Source organism: Podarcis pityusensis, assembly GCF_964106645.2.
Source record: "Podarcis pityusensis genome assembly, chromosome: 1".
NCBI lineage: Eukaryota > Metazoa > Chordata > Lepidosauria > Squamata > Lacertidae > Podarcis > Podarcis pityusensis.
The window spans coordinates 136,189,818-136,209,171 of NC_138028.1; the positions used below are offsets into that span (position 1 = coordinate 136,189,818).

Consider the following 19,354-nt stretch of genomic DNA (forward strand, 5'->3'; position numbering starts at 1 on the left):
TGCTCATTACCTCCCTCGTTGTAAGATAGATTAGGTTGATAGGTGGCAACCGGCCTAAGGCTACCTAATGAGTTTTGTGGCTGCGTGAAAATTGAAACTGGAATCACTAATTCATACAGCAAAGGAAATTCTCTCTCTTAGCCTTTATTGCTATAAGACACCTATCTTGTGAAACAGGTGAAGAAAGCCCACCCTGAATTTATCGTGGGAATGAGGCATCTTTAGCCTACCTTGATGGCCTTTTCTCTACTCTTGCCCCATTCTGATCTAGACCATTTGAAGTAGTCAGGGGAGGAGGTGATGGTATGGAAAGATTTTGCTTTAGGGCAACAAGAGGGTCTGCTGTTGAATGTTGATGCTCTACGCCCAGTGATTGTGACCCTATTTTTAAAGCATTTGGCAGCGGTACTCCCTGAGATCTTAACCGTCTTCAGTCACAACATGAAATACAAGGCTAAAAACATACAGAACCCAAGACTGCAATGATTACAACAGCAAAATGCTAATACTGTAATACAGCTTTTGTTACACAATATGGCTTGCAATACTGTTAATGTTGCTATCATGAAAATTGCTGTTTGCAGTCTTTACTGCAGGTGTCAGGGCTGGAGTCTGGTGCAGGCCAGAAGAAGCAGAACCAGTTGTTAGTGAAGTTAACTTTACTCAAGGCAACAAACATAAACTCAACAACACTCTGAGTAGGTTTTGCCAGGACTGATTGTCCCCACCTTCTACCCCCTCTAAGGCTCCTCTCTGCCAGATGTTTCCAAGCAGTCTCAAACTGCATCTGGGCATCTCTAATCTTTGTTCTGGCCTACGCATCACTCTGCGTGTCCTTGGAGACAAGGGGGGAGGGGAGCTTGTCACAGTAGATGTTAGCTATTTGTGATCAAAAATAGTTGAACTTGCCCTGCTCACTAAATCCTGTTGACCCAATAGCATTCCACTCCTTGAACTCTCCTCAGTGTCCCATCACCAATCCCTGGGCTCTGAGCCTTCCTCTTCTGGGGTTTCTCTTGGTGGTTCCTCAGCTGATGCCACTGTTTGTCACCCAGCCGTTCTCTGACAACAGCAAACTTCCCGGGGGACGGGGCGTATGTTGCGGGCCCTGTGTGCATAAGCGAAAGTGGGGAACCCACTGCAGCTTCCCACCCAACAGCTGTTTAAAGGTTTGGTTGATTGGTAGCAGGGATGTTGGGTCCAGAGTGGGAAAGGGAAGCGGTGGGCAGGGAGGGAGACTGTCTTGCCCCTTCCTACCGTTTGCATGGCTGGTGCTGAAGCCACTTTGTGGCTGGACTTCCTCTTTTCCCTCCAAGAGGACAGGTTGTTTTCACCTCCTTTTTTCTGCCTCATTCAGGGGTAGGCAACCTAACCCCCATAGGCCACAAGCAGCCCACGGGGGTTAACCGGCCCATGAGCCACCCCCCAAACCAAGCTGCCTGCTCGGCAAGTCCCCGTGCGCTGCGCTAAACCGGCGCAGCACGATGTGGGGACTCGCTTCTGCGGCACCAGAAATTGCATCTGCGCAGACACCGGAAATCACACGGACGTGTGCTCAGGTGTGTGCGCAATCCAGCCCAGAGAGGGATCTCTGGAGTGAACTGGCCCAGGCGAGGTAAAACTTGCTGACCCCGGTCTCATTGTTGGCGTTTTTAGCACGGTTCCATTTGTGGGGGTAGCAGGATTTGTTGGGTAGCGTGGGAGTGTCTCAGAGTGAGCTCTCTCTGGTCCACCATCTTCCAAGAAGTCCCCGTTGTTGAGTGGGAGAGTGTGGCAGCAGTGAGAGCGTCCGCACACCATTTTGGAGCCCTTGGAGTCTTTTTTTCTGGACTTTTGGCTCACTGGCGTACTCTACGGCCTCTGAGGAGAGTCTCCTTGGGGGTCACAAGGATTTTCCAGCTCTAACCCACCATTTCAGGTTAGAATTGTATTATTTATTTCACAATGCTGCATGTATGCAGTCGCATGTGACTCAATCGTGCGCAAGTAAGGGGATGACTGTATTTGCTCCTAGTAAAACTGTCCTAAAAGGCAGTTTATTTTTTAATCAATGCAGGCCACCAGTTCAGTATGTTTGGCACCAAGCTGGTGCCACATGTATTGTCCTGCTTTCCTTTGGGCCACATTAGTGAGGCAGAGAGGGGTCTTTTTGTCTGGGCAGCACAAGACCTCCATACACACTGCCAAGGCTTGTGCCCTGGGGAGGTCACTCAGTGCTGCAAATGCAGCCATTTGACTTCACCCCTGGAGGCACACTCCATTGTCCCTTGAGACAGATGGATGCCAACAGGAGAAACCACCAAGCACATTTTCCTACCTTCATTTGTCATCCAAGGCCAGTTCATACAACCGCGTAGTTGCAGGGTCACAAATAGCACAAAGCATTCCCTTTGTAGGCTGGGCCATGTTGAACCTTGCTTTCAGAGAGATTCATTCAAGTCCCACCACCTCCAATGGAGGTTCCCCCCAAGTATGATTACAGAAGTCTTTGTTTTAGTTGTGCACTTCCAAACGAGCAACTTGTTAGGCAGTGCTGCTTGAACAGGTTGCGTCCCTCTAGCCAACTACAGCACAACTTGAAATGAGCCAAGAGGCAGGGAGGTGGGTGCTCTTCTGTTCCAAGTTTTGTTCTACTTCACTTGAATACAGCCAGCGTAACTTGGTGCTCCAGATTACACCACACCTGTCTAACAAGAGCCTATGAAGGGTTTTTCTCCAGCAGCTGCAGTTCATTCTCATCTACCATTGCATCTCAACTACACTGAGTGTTAGATGAGCTGGACAGCACCATCTCTTCAACACTTGCCATTGGCTAAATTAAAAATTAAAAAGCTTTAGCTCGCCAGCTATTGACTTTGTTTTTGGTATAGAAAGTAAAGTAAAATCAAAAGCTCCTGTCTATTTAGATTAGAGTGAATTACCCAGGTGAACATACCCACACTGAGCATATACCTAAAATGTTTCTTTCTCCAGGCAAATTAAAGGCTTTCCTAAAGGAGACAGAAGTGCTGACCCAACTCCCTAAAAAAGCAAACAATTCTCTCTTACACTTTGGGGAAAACCCTTTAGAAATTGAGTCAATTTTGTTGCTTGGTCACTTTCATGCCTGTAACAAATAACTTCTTTGTTTAAACTGCACATCTGATCTGACAAGCACAGCAAAACATGCTTCAGAGTATTTCACAGTGGAGACATTTTTAATAAACCACCAAACACGCAGAAACCATGCTGCCGGTTTCCTCCCCCTTGGCAGTGAAAATTACCTACTCTTACCACATATTCTGCTGTCAGCATGGCAGAGGTTATTTCCATCACTTTATAATACACCTCCCCAAAGACAGTTCACATTTAATAATTCCAACTAAGCATAAGGCAAATCTTTTTATTGTAGCTCACTGTTTTGATTTCAGAGTTCTGAAAAGGGAAACAAACATTTAGAAAGATGAGGCTTCAGCTTCTGTAAGTCTTTATCTCTCCTGGTCTTATGTGAGAGTATGTAGAGTAGAAGCTGCTGCACAGAGCATCTTGATGTCCCGGTGCAAGTGCTGGAGTTTAACATATTTATAGTCGGACCACAAGTTGGTGTCCAGGTACCGAGCACAGAATACAGAGAATAAGCATACAGGAGCCCGATAAAGCTTCAGACTGTTGCAGATCCTCCTGCAGTTGTTCCCCAACCCCTTGTTAACAAAAGAATGTATTGTGGTTGCTTATAACGGCATGGCTACAAACTACGACATTTATTCTATAAATTTACTCAACATGTATTATATTACTTGTGCTGGAGCCCCTTCAAATTCTCACTTATCCGTGTGAGTGCAGCTTCTTCCATGCTTGTAGGTCTATAAATCCTTCCATCCCTTTAAAAAAGAGGTTTAGCTGTTGTGGAGGTAACGTCTGCTGAGGGTGCACAGTAAGTTTTGTAGTTGCCAGTCACCTCATCATATTTAACCATGATAGGAGAAACCGCAGAAGAAGCTGCAATCGGAGTGGCCAGTGAACATCACTAGGGGTCAGGCACCCCAAATTCAGAATATCCTGTCTGTACAGTGCTAAGTTTTGGGCACCAATTTAAAACCACCACCCAGGCCTTTGCCTCTATTCCCACTGCTGTGAAGTTTACTTATCTTGCTACCATTTTATATTGTTAATGCTTGCTGATGCATTACATTTTGTTTTAACTATTTTATTAGCAATTGTAACTTGCTCTTCGTGAGTGCAATAGAAATACCATATTTCACTGCATCATTGCTGCATTTTTAATACTCTCCCCCCCAAAAAGGGGGGGTTGCAACCATTATGTAGTGAATTACGGTAATGGCTGGAAGCCGTCAAGGTGGGTGGAAGCCGTCGTGTCCCAGAGTGTGGGCAGGAGGAGACGCAGGCCTCAGCGGTTGGGTGTGAGCCAAGTTGTGGGGCGCTGGAGTTCCACGCCTGCCAAGTTTGCACAGGCCTCCGGCAGCTCTCGCGCCCAGAGGCATGAACAGATGGAGGGACCCAGAGAGGCAAAAGCAATCTGGCACCCGGGTTGAATGCCCTTCCCAGTCAATAGCCAGCAATCAAGGCCATTGGCAGCCCAGCTCCACGGATCCTCCTGCTGTCAAATTATACCCTGCAACTATTATGTGGGGAAAGCACTGGAACCCACTTTAGAGCTGCAAAAATGGGGGTGAGACTATTATGAGATTAAATGTGGTATTTTAATATCAAAGTACAATGATTATCTGCTTCCCATACATACAATGCCCAGCTGATTATCTGCATACTGCAAAAGCCAATAAAACCAATGTCCACGCCTTGAATGCATAAAGAATTTGACTTCAGACACATTAGTGACAAACACTTTTGTCCATTAATTTTTCAAGAAATGCATCAGAGGCTAGCTACTTTAGTTTTCTCAAAGCAATTGGTATCATATGTAGAATATAAAGTGAAATGTTCCCATGAAGACTGGCTTTTTAGAAAACAAGCAAGAACCCGTTAATGAGGATGCTTCCACAAGCAAAGAGACAAGCAAATGAGCAAGGAGGAATGTCTGGCAACATGGGGAAGCTTCAGTGGTGGAAGAGACGGAGGCTGGTATGAACTAGAGTTATTCCCAGCTCATCACAGGCTTCGATCACAACTTGGTCAGCTGCTGAACCAGAAGGGGCAGCAATGAACTGGACTCCACTCTGAGAGAAAAGGAGGAGGGAGACAAAAACAAATCAGCTTTGTTGAACCATTTCATTAGCTGTTGCACAATTCTGCACATATGGGGTGCCCACAAAAGCTGTCAACCACTTTTAGGGAAGATTGTCCTAAACGGAGGTCAGAGAGGATACTAAGGGTGGTGAATCTTCTCTTTGGAAGGTGCTGAAAGATGAGAATTGCAACCTGTCCGAGTTTGAGTAAGTATCACCAGCTTTTCCTGAAATGCATGTCAGGACTAAATTTCCCTACAGCTACTCCTGCTTCCACTTTGATACCTCTTACTTGCAACCATAACCTACAAAACAGACTTTAGGGAGCCAGCATGCAGAGCAAGAGCAGCCAACTGGACATATTCTCCTCAGGCCTGCTAGCCATTAAGAGTCACAGTCACCCCCCCACCCCCAATTCCACAGCCTTACCCGCTTTGCTCTATCCACGTTATCCCTGAAAGGGAAGAAAGCATCAGAGCTGAGCGAGACTCCGTTCAGTTTCCCAATCCATGCCTTTTGGTCTGCCTCAGTTAGCAAAGCTGGGACTTCCTCAAACAGCGCCTTCCACTTGACAAGATCTTCATCCTGCAAAGGGGCATTTTAAAAATTCACCTGCTTCATTGATGGCATCTAATTCAACAATGCAGGCAAATACAGTGACAAGAATGCAAACATTTCTCTAGGTTCCCCACTGGAAGGTCACAGCCACGTAAAACACCTTGCTACAAAATTTGTACTCGGAGGTTTATTAAATTCTAAGCCCCTCTGGTTCCTTTGTTGTTTAAACTAATGCACACACGTACCCTTATAGCTTCCTGCTACAAAGCACCCTGCTCATTTCAGTCATTTGCTTTGCTTGGCCTATTTTCTGCTACTCCAGCCAGTGAGTAAACATCAAAGCACCCAAACAGACCATTTAGTACAAGGAGCCCAACACAACATTTAACAAAACAGGATTTTGGCTCACTGTCCTCTGTCTTGAGTGCCACTGATCCAGCTGCCGTTTGCCCCAAGGAAGCAATCAGACTTCTGACATGATTTGCAGAATGTCTGTTTTAACCACATCCCTGTTTGCTTTATTGCATTCAGACTTTATTGCATTCCGAAGGAGTGTGTAGTTTACCAAGTTATGCAACGTTTGTGGAAGCCCTGAACTTGCCAGAGAAGCATTCAAGTAATTGGAATAAGAAGTCAAACACCCTTCTGCAGCTAAAGGGGGTGGGGGCAGTGTTCAAATTTGGATATTTGTTTTTAATGTTTTCGGCACAAGCTTTTCAACCAGAGAGTTGCCATTCGTGGTCCTTTTATTCCCTTAAAGATCTCTGATGAGAACTAGGCGGCAGCTCTGACTTAATTTCTTCTGGTACTTCAGATTGAAGTCTTTAGGAACCTTCCCTCTTTACGAACCAGACCTTCTCGTGGAAGCAGCTATAAAGGTACCCGGTTGGATCTTCTGAAATATCAGTTGATAAATATGATGTGATAAATATGATAACCCAGATGTGGAAGGAAGACACTTGATACTGATCCTAGTTTAATTTGAATCTGACTCTTACCTTTCAGATGCACTTCATGATGGGAGTATTGTCTGCCTCTGAGAAATGTGGAGATGCCTGGCCTTTTTACTGAGGCTTCCAAGGATCATCTAACTTGCCGGGGGGGGGGGGGGGGCTCTACCCTAAGAAGTCTAATGCACTTGGAAAAAACTTGACTGTTTTTCATACTGTTGTTTTTTGTAATTAAGTACTATATAAAAGCAACAGAGAATTACAGCTTCAATAACTAACAGCACATAGATCCAGCCATGGCAATCACAACCAAGAGCTCCCATCCCAAGCACATGAATATGCAAGGCACATCCCTTTCTCCCTAGGCTTTGGCTATCCTACTGAATATTTGAATAAGGCAGCCCTTGGCGCAGAGCTTTCGCAGGGTTGTAAGCATTCCAAGGTGCCTCCTATGTGAGCAGAGGTTGCACGTGGCCTAGTGGTCAGAGTGCCAGACTTGGGAGGCCAGAGTTCAAATCCCTGGTTCGGCCAAGAACCTCACTGGGTGACCCTGAGCCAGTCTCTGCCTCTCAGCATAACCTACCTCACAAGATTGTTGTAGGGATTAAGTGAGGAGCAGGGGGAATCATGTAAGCCACCTTGAGCTCCCTGGAGAAAGGGGTATCAATGCAAGCACCATTCCTGAACAGATTCTGGACTCTCGCCAAGCGCCCCCAGGCTTACCTCTCCAATGGTCCCTGTGACATACTGGTCAATAGCATTAGAGATTTCCGCTCTTTTCACTCCCGCTTTGAACTTCATGGAGAGCACCCGGGGGTGATGCCTGAGCCACCAGTGGTTTGCCTTGTCTCCAGCCAGTCGGGTGCAATGGATTCGGGACTGCTGCCCTGCTCCAATGCCAACCACCTGAAAGAGACAGAGGCGCTAGAGTTATTTGGAGGAGGGGCAAGCTTCCCTGGGCACCTTTTCCTAAGAAATTCACTCAAGGCCTCACCAGAAAAGCCAAACCTTAAACAAACTGTGTCACCAATATGTACCAGTTTAGAAACAAGATTCCTGAACATTACACACCTGCCGGGGGTGGGGGGGGTGGGAAGCAAAATATTTGTTAAGTTAGGAAACAAGACTGCTTTTTCTTCAGTAATCTCTGCATTGAGCCAAGGAAAAGGAAGCACTCAAGTTATGAGAATTTCTAGGCATCTAGCCTGCTCTGGGAAAGCAGTTGCACTGCGTGTTCTGAGATGAGCCGTTCTCCAATGTGGGAGTCCCAAACACTGTGGAGAAAGCTGTAATATTCTCTACTACATTGTAAGCTATCTTAATTTCCACAATCACTACAGACTTCATTGAAATGGGCAGATGGTGCAGGAGGTTAAGGCAGCCAAAGAGAGTCAATTCTGGCTGAGTGAATATGTGTCACTGGCCTAGAGAAGGCTCACTGCAGCCCTGAACCTCAGGAAAAGATTAGGGGCCCCAACCCAAAGGGGGATTATAAAGCTCCAAGATATTTCCTTGGGATTCAGTCTTACCAGGTTCAATAGGACCACAGGCTGTGTAACCTGATGCTGTCCAGCATTATATGAACTTGTCCACGTAAGCAAAACAACATATAGGAAAATTGTCAAAGGTTAGATTTGCAAGCAGGGAAATATACAGCTCAGGAGTAGGTAAGTTTCTAGCTGAAATTTATTCATTACTTTAATACAATTTTGTATACTGCTTGACTGCAAAAAATCCCCCGCAAAAAAGCACATAAACCCCACCATTTTGGTTTACAAAATGCTGGAACATATGATGATACAAGAGTAACATAGAAACTGTTGAGCTTTTTTTGAAGGGGTGGGGAGACACAACTCATAGGCCTCTAACGTTAAGGAGAAAGAAAGAGGGGGGAAGAGATAGAGAATACCAACATCCAAAACTTTTGAGTTCCAATCCCTGCTTATTACCACTTTAGTTCTACATATATTTTCAAACTTTTTTTTCACAACAATGAGGACTAGAAAAGCGGGCGGAATCTAAATGAAATTTAGAAGGAAGACTGGATTTTTATATACTCCAGGTGCTATCCAGTCAGTTCCAGGCAGGAAGCCTGGCTGCGCAGGAGGGCAACTGCAGTCACACATTTCCACGTTCCCAAAGAGCGCAGTCTGGCTGTTCAGTATCAAGGCTGCCTCCTAAGTCCATTCAATATTAAAGTCATTTGCCTGAGGCACACCATCTCTTTTGGAAGTGATGGCTCGGGGCAGGGAGGATGAGGAAGCAACAGTGGATGTTGTCCGGATGGTAGTGCTGTGGTCATTAGGCCAGAGGAGCTCCAGGGGAGCTGTGGCAGCCCCACAGGTACACACAATGCTGCTGCTGCTGCTGCAAGGTCACAATTTCCCCCCTGCCCCTTATGGAGGCACTTATACTGGGCATTGCCAAAGCCAGAAATAATTAACTGGTGCAGAAAGACAACTTCTTCTGCTAAGCTAATGCCTTTCTGCTTAGTAGCAAATCCAGTTTCTTCCTATCTAAATTCTACCTGCCTGCAGGTGCTCAATCTGAAGCAGAAATAGCAGCAATCCATCAGAAAACCCATGCATGTGAAGACAACTTCTTAAGAAACTAGTCTACTTCAAACGGCTGTCCTGTAAATCCACTAATAAATGAAGAAAGCGAAACGGGGGCAATCACCCTCACGCGCAAAGTCTGGCTAACAAGCTTCTTTTAGCATCCAAAGGTTTTGTGGTCTCAGCCCTTCTAATACGCTGTTATATCTATCTAAAATGCTCCGGGAAAAGTCATTACATAATTTATTTTACAGGTGGGCTGGAGAGCAGTTTAGCAGACTGACTGGAGAGGATACTTTTAAGAAGACAACATATGTTTTATTTTGCGTAAAGCCAAGAGCAGTGTTACACCATCCTCCCCCTCTCTACAGACCGGCACTCACCGGGAGAAATGTTAACCTAAAACCAGGTAATTACCAGTGCAATCAATAACAATTTCCCTGCTCATTTTTTCCAGGGTCCACAATTATAGAAATTACCAGTTATTATTATTCATGACTGCAATCCTATCTAGCAGCAGGGCTTAATAACGTTTACTGAAAGAATAGCATCTGACACTCTAAACTACAATCTGGGTGCAGAAATTATGATTGTTGGGATCAGGAGTCAAGGGACCAAATTCAAATAGCCGTTCAGCCACAAAGCTAATGGGACAGTCACATCTTTTCAGCCTAAACTACCTCCTGTTGTGAGGATAAACATCCGTCAGTATGTGTGTATATGTGTGTGTTTTATGAACCATGCATTCTGCTCTGCGCACCTTGAACTCAAGAGACAGATTAAAAATCTAAGCAAATCCAGGGAAAGGTGTAAACCTCATTCTAATGCAATGAGGACTCAAAAGCTATGCTACAACTGTAGATTCACAACCCTGCACTAATTCAGATAATAATGCCAGTTCCATGCTTAGGCAGGGCAACTCTATGCATTTTTACTCTGAAGCAATCTCCATATGCTCAGATCGATCTTATTACTGTAGATTAAAATTCTGAATTCATTGTTAAGCCTGTATTTAAAGAGCAGTTGTTGTAAATAAAAATATGCCCTTTTCCCTTATGGGGTATCCAAGAGCCCATATAGAGTCCTTACATAGGTTCCTTATCGGTAGGAGAAAATAACAGAGGCCAACCAGAGAATATTGAGAAGCAAAGCAGCTAGGAAGCTTTGCAACAGATCAATAAAGATCAAGCTTACTAGCTGCTTTGCTTCTCAATATTCTCTGGTTGGCCTCTGTTATTTTCTCCTACCAATAGGGAACCTATGTAAGGACTCTATATGGGCTCTTGGATACCCCATAAGGGAAAAGGGCATATTTTTATTTACAACACAGTAAAAGGCTTAAAAGCAGTAAAAGGCTTATTACCTCCAGTGCCACTGCAACAGGGAACTCAGAGAGCAAATAGTCTCCTAAATTAAGCGACTGACATCAGGGAGGTAGCCTATAATCTCAAATGGCCAAAACTCAAGAGTTGCTTCATCCACGTGTATTTCATTTTCAGCTCAATTATTTTTGGGGTTTGGGCCTTCATTCTGCTATGTTAAAAACAGGTTGGGGGCACTTTCCACTCTCCTCACCCCCACCCTCTGCAATATTTTGGGACTGTGTTCCCGTTTCCGCCCAAGGAAAGGAGCACCAGGGGAGAGATGAGTTCCTTGCTGGGTCAAGAGGCCTGGCCACTGCCTCAAACTTTCCAGGCTGGTTAGGCTGCATTTCCAGATGTTAAAGCCCTAAGTCCAAGGCCAAACTGAAAGAAATGAACCATTTGCTGTCTTATTCCTACCGTGATTTCACATCTTGCCAGGATCATTTATAAAACAAAAATAAGGATTGTTCCCCAATGACAGGGAATGAAAAATCTGGACTTGTGTCCTTTTTTTAGCAGCCAATGAATAATATGCTCCTAGCTAACAAGACAGCCACTGGCATTACACAACAATGCGCTTGTTTAATATTCCTCAGGGGCTACACAATGAATGGATTTACAGAGTCCTGCATGCTGGGCAGCTGTAATGTTGTGCCTGCTCCATTAGAAAGGTCTTTTGCCTAACATGGCTTCTCCACTGGCTTCAGGACTGCATTGAACCTCAATACAAGCTGATTTTACACATCAAACAACACTCTTCATCTTCACAACAAACAAAATACTGCACCTCTAAGCAGGACAAGTCCTTGGTCTATGGCAGTAGCTCTCAAAGGGCAGGCCTTGCCACACGGGTGTGCCAGGAGAGGATGGAAAGTGCGGTGGGAAGATTCAAGGGCAATCAAAGAAACATTCCAACATTTCAGTGTAGCATAGTATCAACTTAAAAAATAAAATAAAATGCAGAATATGGATATCTTTTTAAAATGAGAGTGAGAGCACTGGCTGTTTTTCTACAGTTCTCCACAACATATTGTTGTGAACAGGGATTTTGAACTCTGACAAATATGAAAGATCAGAAAAGAGAAAGGCTTCTTTGTGTTGAAGAGATGAGTTTGTTTGTCTCAAACTACACCTAATATAAATGTGATTACTCACACTTAAGGCACAGAGGAAAGAGGCTCGTTTATAATTACATTTTGGAAATGATTCATGTTCTTATGAAGCTGGACTGTTTTATACTTTCTGGGTGTCTCATGACCATATTATATAGAAGTTGTGTTCTGTGTTATAATTCAAGCACTGCTAGGAGTTGTTTCTTTGTGTTTTCCAATGTATTTATTATCAATAAAAAATCTGATGTGGGGTGAGCTAATTTATATTCTGAGAAAAAAGTTTGAGAACCTGGTCTGTGATGTTTGATTTGTTAATTCTTGCTCCTTCGTAGTCACTGAGTGAAAGACAAGGTGTGTGAACTTGCTTCCCTTCCAAGCAAAGTGTGCTCTGGATCCTCTACACTCAAGGAGCCATGCGGCAGAAACCACAACTCCCTCCCAGCGCTGCTCCTTAACTGCGCTATGGCACTCCTTACAACCTCCACCTTCAGATCTGCTCCCAGGGCCAAAAAGCTTTTTTACCCCAGCATGATAGTTTCCACCAATTCCCCAAGCCACATGCAGCCCCTAGAAAATCTACCTTGCTTTGGTGGTGGCAAAAATATAGGTGGCCGTGGCAGGGGAGGGGGTGGGTCTACAGGAAATTACAAAAATCACAGCAGGGGTTTCCGTTGGATGTGAATGGAAGCAGCCCTTCTGTCCCTGGGGAAGAACAATTCAGGAGCTAAGGCCATGTGCTTCTATAACCTTTATTCCTTCATAAGCATTCTGGGTTGCTTATTATATGCCTCTCGTCTGAGTAACTGAATTTGAGTACCGTGATTCTTAGTTAAGGGGGAAAGCAGCAAATCCTGTCAGCTCTGAAGATAAAAACTCGAGGGGCACTTAGGGCTCCCTCACGCTCCCCCTTGTCCCGTGCCTAGAAACATGGGGGTCTGAGCTGTTTCCCCCTGCCCTGCACCTTCCCCAGGGAAAACCCTCTAGCTCTGAAACGGAGCCAGCATCAAGCCAGAGAAAACCCAAATTGCGGTTTGCTCCAATTGGCACTCAGCTGAGTCCTAAGGAGTAGACTCTTTTCCCTGGGGAACAGAGTGGGGCAAGAGGAAGTGTGGATAAGCCCTCAACATCAGGAGCTGGACAATATTGAAGCACATCCCAAGGGGGGGGGAGGAGTCATGGCACACACCCCTGAAAGTTAAGGGGCCGCCCAAGGGCTTGTTCATTCTGGGTGTGACCCTGTTCCTTTAAGATTTACGGGAGATTTGCCACGAATTTCAATGGCTCTTGAATGGTGATAAAAGCAACTGAACATTTACACAGCCAACACTATACCAGCCAGGTACAAGGTATATCAAAAGTACCCAATGGAGAGTTGCCATTTCAGGTCTGAATGACTTGTTTATTGCAACGAAGAATCTCAGTGTATTCTAGTTAACTCTCTTGGGATGTTTGCAGAGACTGCAACAGAATACAGCCCTCGTGTCTGTCAACTGAAATGACGGTATAAACAGTTCAATCATTTATCCGGAGAAGAAACAGAAGCAGGATTAGAATCCTAAATTATTCCAGAGGCTCCCCCCCCCCCTTGTTTTTCAGCTCAGCCTCTGAATAGCCCCCTGAGCACATAAACAAATCACAGGATGAAGTCAACTAAGAGGCTTTTGACACAGAGAAAAAAGCTCATTATGTTGCTATAACTGCTACCATTTAAAAAGTGGGGGGGGGGGGCAGGGTAGAAGCCCAACATCCAGAGAAAAACAAGAACAGTTCAAAATGTACCATACACAAACAGAATCAAAATGTACACCATTTGCCCCAAGTAGCAAAGAGGAGTCTTCCTTCTGCTTGAACCTGAATGGAGTCTCTTACTTCCCCAGCATCACAGATGGTACAGTCATTATTGCAACGCTCCAACAATGGAAAATGCAGCTGCCTCTGCAAAGGCTCTGGAGGAAACATCAAGGAGGGATGCACAACACCGTTCTTGAAAGGGAGCAGCGGCAAACACGCTTTGTTCCTGGACCAGTCCTATTTATTATGCTTATGGGGAGGACATGAGCTTGAAATGACCTGTGAGACCAGCAGCAGCTACAGCCCATGAGGCTTCTCTGAAGCACTTTAATAAGATCAAAATTAAAAACTGCACCACCAGCACAGCACCAAGCTCCTCACCCTTCCTGGCAAGCAACAGTGACAAACCTGCTGGGAAGCTCCCACAATCTCCCACCTTGTAAGCTTACAGTGTTGATAAAGCACAGGACACATGACTGCCACCCTAGACTCCTTAGGAGAGCAGAGCAAATTGGCAAGTTATAAAAAAAAGGTAAAGGACCCCTGGACGGTTAAGTTCAGTCAAAGGCGACTATGGGGTTGCAGTGCTCATCTTGTTTTCAGGCCAAGGGAGCCGCCGTTTTGTCCACAGTTTCCCTGGCTCACAAGAGGATTTCCTGCCAGTCTGCCCCTAGCAGCACTTCAATGCAGGGAGACATATTGACATTTATGGCGCAGCGGCAGTAAGCCTGCCTGGCACCACAAACAAGTCTCCTTGCAAAGGCAGGAGAACTCTTTCAAAGTCAGCAGATTGGTCCCAACAAGCCAAAGCGTCTTTAAAAGGACAGCAGCAACTCAACAGGACTCAATATCCCAAACACAGTTTCTAGCTCAACATCGCCACTCAAATTCTGGACAAGTTCAGAACTGGAAAGTATACAGAAAGGTCTGCCATGCACTTGAAAATAATAAACAAGAGGTGTGAAGGGGAACACTTCCAAGGCATGCAAGTGGCACTCTTAAGTCTGATGGGGGACTGCAGTGACAGTGTGGCGTAAATGGTTTGAAAACACATTCACTGTACACCGAGGCATTTGTTTTCTGGGCAGAGAATGTGCCCTCAATCACTTACAATGTATATCCATCATCACCCACTATGCTGCTGGCTTCAATATAGTAAACACACACAAGGGAAATTTTGGAGTCTGTGAGCCAGGGAACATAGAAAAAGGTGGGAAGGGAAGAATGTATCAAATGAAACTTAGCAAAACTTAAACTGCAGACCCTGCAGAAAGATGTCTAAATCACTGCACTTGTATTTGTTTCACAGCACCAAGTTTCAAAAGCTGACGTTCTGGCCAGAAAGTACAATGGGATGATCTCCCTTGAACATTTCCAAGCAGTTACCTGTCCATTCTTGGCATAACAAACTGAATTAGACTGGGTGTATTTGACAGCGATGCTGGCAACAATCAGATCTCGGATTGCTGGCTCAGGCAGCTGAAACAACAAGAGAGAGGTGGCTGAGAAGGTATCACTATTAAAGTAATGGAAATTGGCTGCAAAGGCAAAAGGAAAGGAAAAACCCACTTCCTAAGCAGCACTACTCAAGACATAAAACTGAAGATCAGGGAACTTACTTTAATAACTGTTTTGAGTCTTTACTCTAAACACTCTGCAAACCAATTATCTTCTATAACCTGAGTGGTTAGATGACTGTTGAATTAAAATGAAGGCACAACAGTTTTTTTCTAGAAAAATCTAGGTGGTCTTTAACAGAATTCCCCTGCAGAGCAAGGCAGCTGTCTCCATGAGACACTGACATCTCTTCACCAGCCCTGTGTGAAGTCTCTCTCTCTCCTGACAGGGCTGCTGCCTCTTCCCTGGAGACCAAGAGGGGAGCTGAGAAGAGGGGGGCTGGGGACCCGGGGGGGGGGAGTGACATTCATTCCCAGAAACAACACTGAGTTTCCAGAAGATGCTAGAAGCCAGGGTGCAAGGTCACTGTGAAGAATGTCTCTACCCATGCACCCTTCTGTACTGGACAGTTAAGAGATGTTTAGTCTAAACTCTTCTCTCAAACTGTGACGATGTGAGAGACGGTCTGGCAGTTTTTAGGGCCAGGCCTGAGCATTAAGTTTAAACTGCCTCGATCAGGGCCCTAGCAGAGGCTTTGTTTTGTATAGTTTGTAACAGCCATGCTTAAAACTGACCGTAAAGACTTGTGTCTGTACTCAATCATTTCCTGTGATTTCTTTCTACTCTCCGTGCTAGTCTTGGAACTCCCACATGCTGTGGAAGCTGCGTGATTACTCTGCTGCAGAGCAGGCCAGGTACCTGGAAGTGGGCTGGACCCAAAGACAGCTGCAGGCCAAACCCCAACAGGTTATGGAAACATCCAACAAGCACCCCAAAGGATTTATCTGAGCAGGAAAGGTGGATTTTCAGATGAGCAAGTTTCACCAATACAGAGAGCAACTGGCTTCTGCTTCTACCATCCTCACTACATACAGGATCTCCAGCCCGTCTCCAGATTTCTTGGCATCCTTGTATTACTAGTGAAGATGGACAGTTTAGTGACTGAGCAGTAGAGAAACAAGCCTGGGGAAAGCAGGCAAGCAGCGATGTTTAATGGCAACCTGATTAATGGCAAAGTGTTCTGCAGAGCCACCTGCTGATCTTAAGTGGTACTACACCAACAGGTTGGGTGCCTGCCTGTCTTTGGTGAAAATGACGAGGTTCTGAATGGGCTTCTGGACTTGTTCGAAGGAGAGGTGTGTTTTTTTTTGGGGGGGGGGGATTGGCCTTTGGAGAGGACTGGTGTTTGGATGCCATTGTTCAGAACTGATGCTTGGTGTTCTGTTCTTTTCAACTCAAGATAAAGCAGGATGGAATCAGAGAGCTGTATGTCCAAAGCCCGAGTCCTGCCACTCAATTATATACTGTTAAGACAGAACCATTAAATGGTCCCAATGTAGCGCTCTAATTTCCATTCCTGACAGGAGCTTTGTCAGTCAGCTCTCCCATCAAGGCACCCTTTCCTTCACTTACACTTTTATTTTTAGTGACGATGTTTTTGAAGAGAGATCGGTCGATCACGCCATCGTTCCTCTTCTGCATCAGGTGCAGTCCAAACAGAGTGCGGATTTCGTTTTCATCCGGCTCATAAGCTGGGTCCATCTAAAAAGCAGGATTCTGTCCTTAATGCCATGTCGATTTAATACAGTTTCTCTCCTTGCTTATTGTTAATGAAGTACTACACACCTGCTGAAAACCAGGAGCCAGCAAAAGGTTCACCAGAAATGTTCAACTCCATGGTCCTCACAAATGCCAAAACACACTTCAAAACAAACAAGCTGAAAGTTTCTGTGTGGCGGCTTCCCAAAGTGTTATTCATCTTTCAGGGATTCTAGCCTCCTTCTCTTAAAGTGAGTATGACTGCAGTCCTAGAAACATTTCAGTAGGAGCAAGCCCCACTCAACACACTGGGACTTGTTCCAGAGTAAAAATGTGATGGGTTACCCCCCACCCCCAGCACACAGATTAAGGGGTTTTGGGAGATATGAAACAGGAACTACTTTTAAACCATATGCCATTAAACCCTAAATTGATGGCAATGTTGTATTCATTACCTTTTGGACCACAGCCATATTGTCAGGTTTTTCTTACTGAAGGTTTTTTCTTACTGTCAGGTTTTCCTTACTTCTCATAGTTTTATTAAACCATCAATGCACCGAATACAAGTTTATATTGCAAACTACAAGCATGGAAAACAGTTTGGAATCACTAAAATGCGTCTCCTCAACCTAAGAGGCAATTTTAGGAAACGCCATTGCACTTTGAGGTTTTAAGATGTCATGAGTATATCTTTATTGGTTTTTGCTTAAATATCATGCTTTAAAAGTAAATTGAGGGAGGGAGCAGGGAAGTCTGGACGTAGTTGAGAGAGAGAAATCAGTTGTCATATTCACATATCCTGTAGCAGTTCAAATACTAACCTGGAGGACACAGTAGCTTCCATTTTTCTTTTTGGATAGGATTTTGAGGGCTTCATCATCATAGCCAGGAGCCACAATCCCATCAGATACCTGTATGCACAACACACGTTTGCAATAGATTCCCTTTTTCTATTGGATGAGTCACATATCTTCGCGCTTATTAAGCAAAGGCTACTGGACCATGAAATCCCAAAACTTCACCCCTCCCAGCCTTCTGTATGCTCATCTGCTCACTTAGGATTGCAGCCTCACCATGGAGTAATGCCTAATTTCTTTTACAATTTAGATACTCCATAGCATCGCAGAGCTTTTATGTTGGCTCATCAAAGGCATTCCCCTCAGCTGTATTTGGTTGGAAGGTTTCAAAAGATCCCCTTCCAGAACAGATTCTGCTCCTGTATTAAGAAAACACCAGATAAAATACGTCACATAATCTTGGATTGCCCTCTTCTCGACACCCATTGCAGAGATCTCCTAGTGGCTCCCTTACAGCTCAAAATACCCACTTATAAAGAATCTATAATCCAATACCTGTTGAGGGATGATAATCCCGAAACTACCAAGATTGTTTCGGGTTATTTAGCCGAGATTTTTAAAGCTAAATCCAAAGTTGTCTGATTTATTCAGCGGTGGCTAGTGAGCCTTTTATATATTGTATATGTTTGGATTATTAATATATTTGGGTGACTTTGTATGATTTTATTGTTTAAACCTATGCCAATAAAGGTAAAAAAAAAAAAAGTTAAGCCACCCAAGAATGTCCAATATCTTATCAGCAAACTAAACTTTAAGGTAGCGTCAGTCCTATTGTAGGGCGGTGTCAGCATGCTCAAGGGACCCTTAAGGGAATGATCGCCAAAGCTGCCCAATAAGGAGTTAACCCTTTCAGTGGTCAATGAATCCTGTCTGACATTTGGGAGGGGAAAGGCACAGAAAACTGAACTGAACTGAATACTTTGGAAGACTACATAACTGCTAGCTTGCTAGCACCCTGGACAGGATCCCTGCCACCACTACTGCAACATTTTGTTGCAGGTTCCACTGGTAATTACAGAAGCCTAAATCCAAGCAGGCTAACTCTGCCCTGCAGGAGGGGCTGGAGCCTCGTCCTAACTGAACCTTTTTGGGGGGCAGAGGGACAGCCTTGGATTTGTTAGACGGCCTGCCTTTAAAACCAAACCAAACACAAAAACACAACTTAAAACAAACGCTCAGCCGGGGGGGGGGGGGGGGAGAAGAAATCTCAATTGGGATTTCCAGCTTGTATAACAACCTGTCAAACAGCCTTAGCTATCTCCCATGAAATATAAAACAGGAATTGATCAGGAAAAAAAGACATAAAATTTAGGTATAACCCTATGTCCAAAGGCTTAGGAGTATCAATTTAACAAAGGGCGGGGGCGGGAGTGGGGAGAAAAGATCAGTTAAAGAATATGTCCTTTATTCTCCAAGAAGTGCACATAGTTAGGGGAAATGATTAGTACGGACTCCCTGTTGTTCCATCTCATCTGCTGCTTTATAAAATTCAAGGGGTCACAGGCTGAAACTGAATCCGAAAATTTTAGGTGAAGGGTACAATTATGCTCTTGGGAAAAACTGGCAGCCATGACCAGTTATTCTGGATCCATATTTCAGAAGTGTGAAGAGGAGAGGGGATTTCTTTTTTCATTTTTTAATGGTGAATGGCAGGGGTTTAGTCAGGCATTGCTCTGGCTACAAAGGAGCAGCGTTCAGTGCTCAGCATGCTTACGTTCTGATCAACAAAGCTTCCCAGTGCCTCTGTGTACTTTAGAAACTCCTTCCTCCCAGCCATTCCCTTGGACTCACTTCTGCCCTTTATTGCAACATGGGCAAAACCCAAGCC

General features: G+C 44.8%; 1 protein-coding gene across 1 annotated transcript in view; it reads right to left on the reverse strand.

The window, feature by feature from the left end:
• Positions 1–3,368: 3,368 nt before the first annotated feature.
• Positions 3,369–19,354, reverse strand: part of ATIC (5-aminoimidazole-4-carboxamide ribonucleotide formyltransferase/IMP cyclohydrolase) — a 30,433-nt gene continuing 14,447 nt past the window's right edge. The window contains exons 11-16 of the mRNA XM_080982272.1: positions 17,491–17,580; positions 16,544–16,672; positions 14,900–14,992; positions 7,415–7,597; positions 5,613–5,768; positions 3,369–5,174 (exon numbers count right to left, since the gene is read on the reverse strand). Coding sequence (XP_080838398.1) covers positions 5,055–5,174; positions 5,613–5,768; positions 7,415–7,597; positions 14,900–14,992; positions 16,544–16,672; positions 17,491–17,580 — 771 coding nt within the window. The 3' untranslated portion in view covers positions 3,369–5,054. The remainder of the gene's footprint in view (positions 5,175–5,612; positions 5,769–7,414; positions 7,598–14,899; positions 14,993–16,543; positions 16,673–17,490; positions 17,581–19,354) is intronic.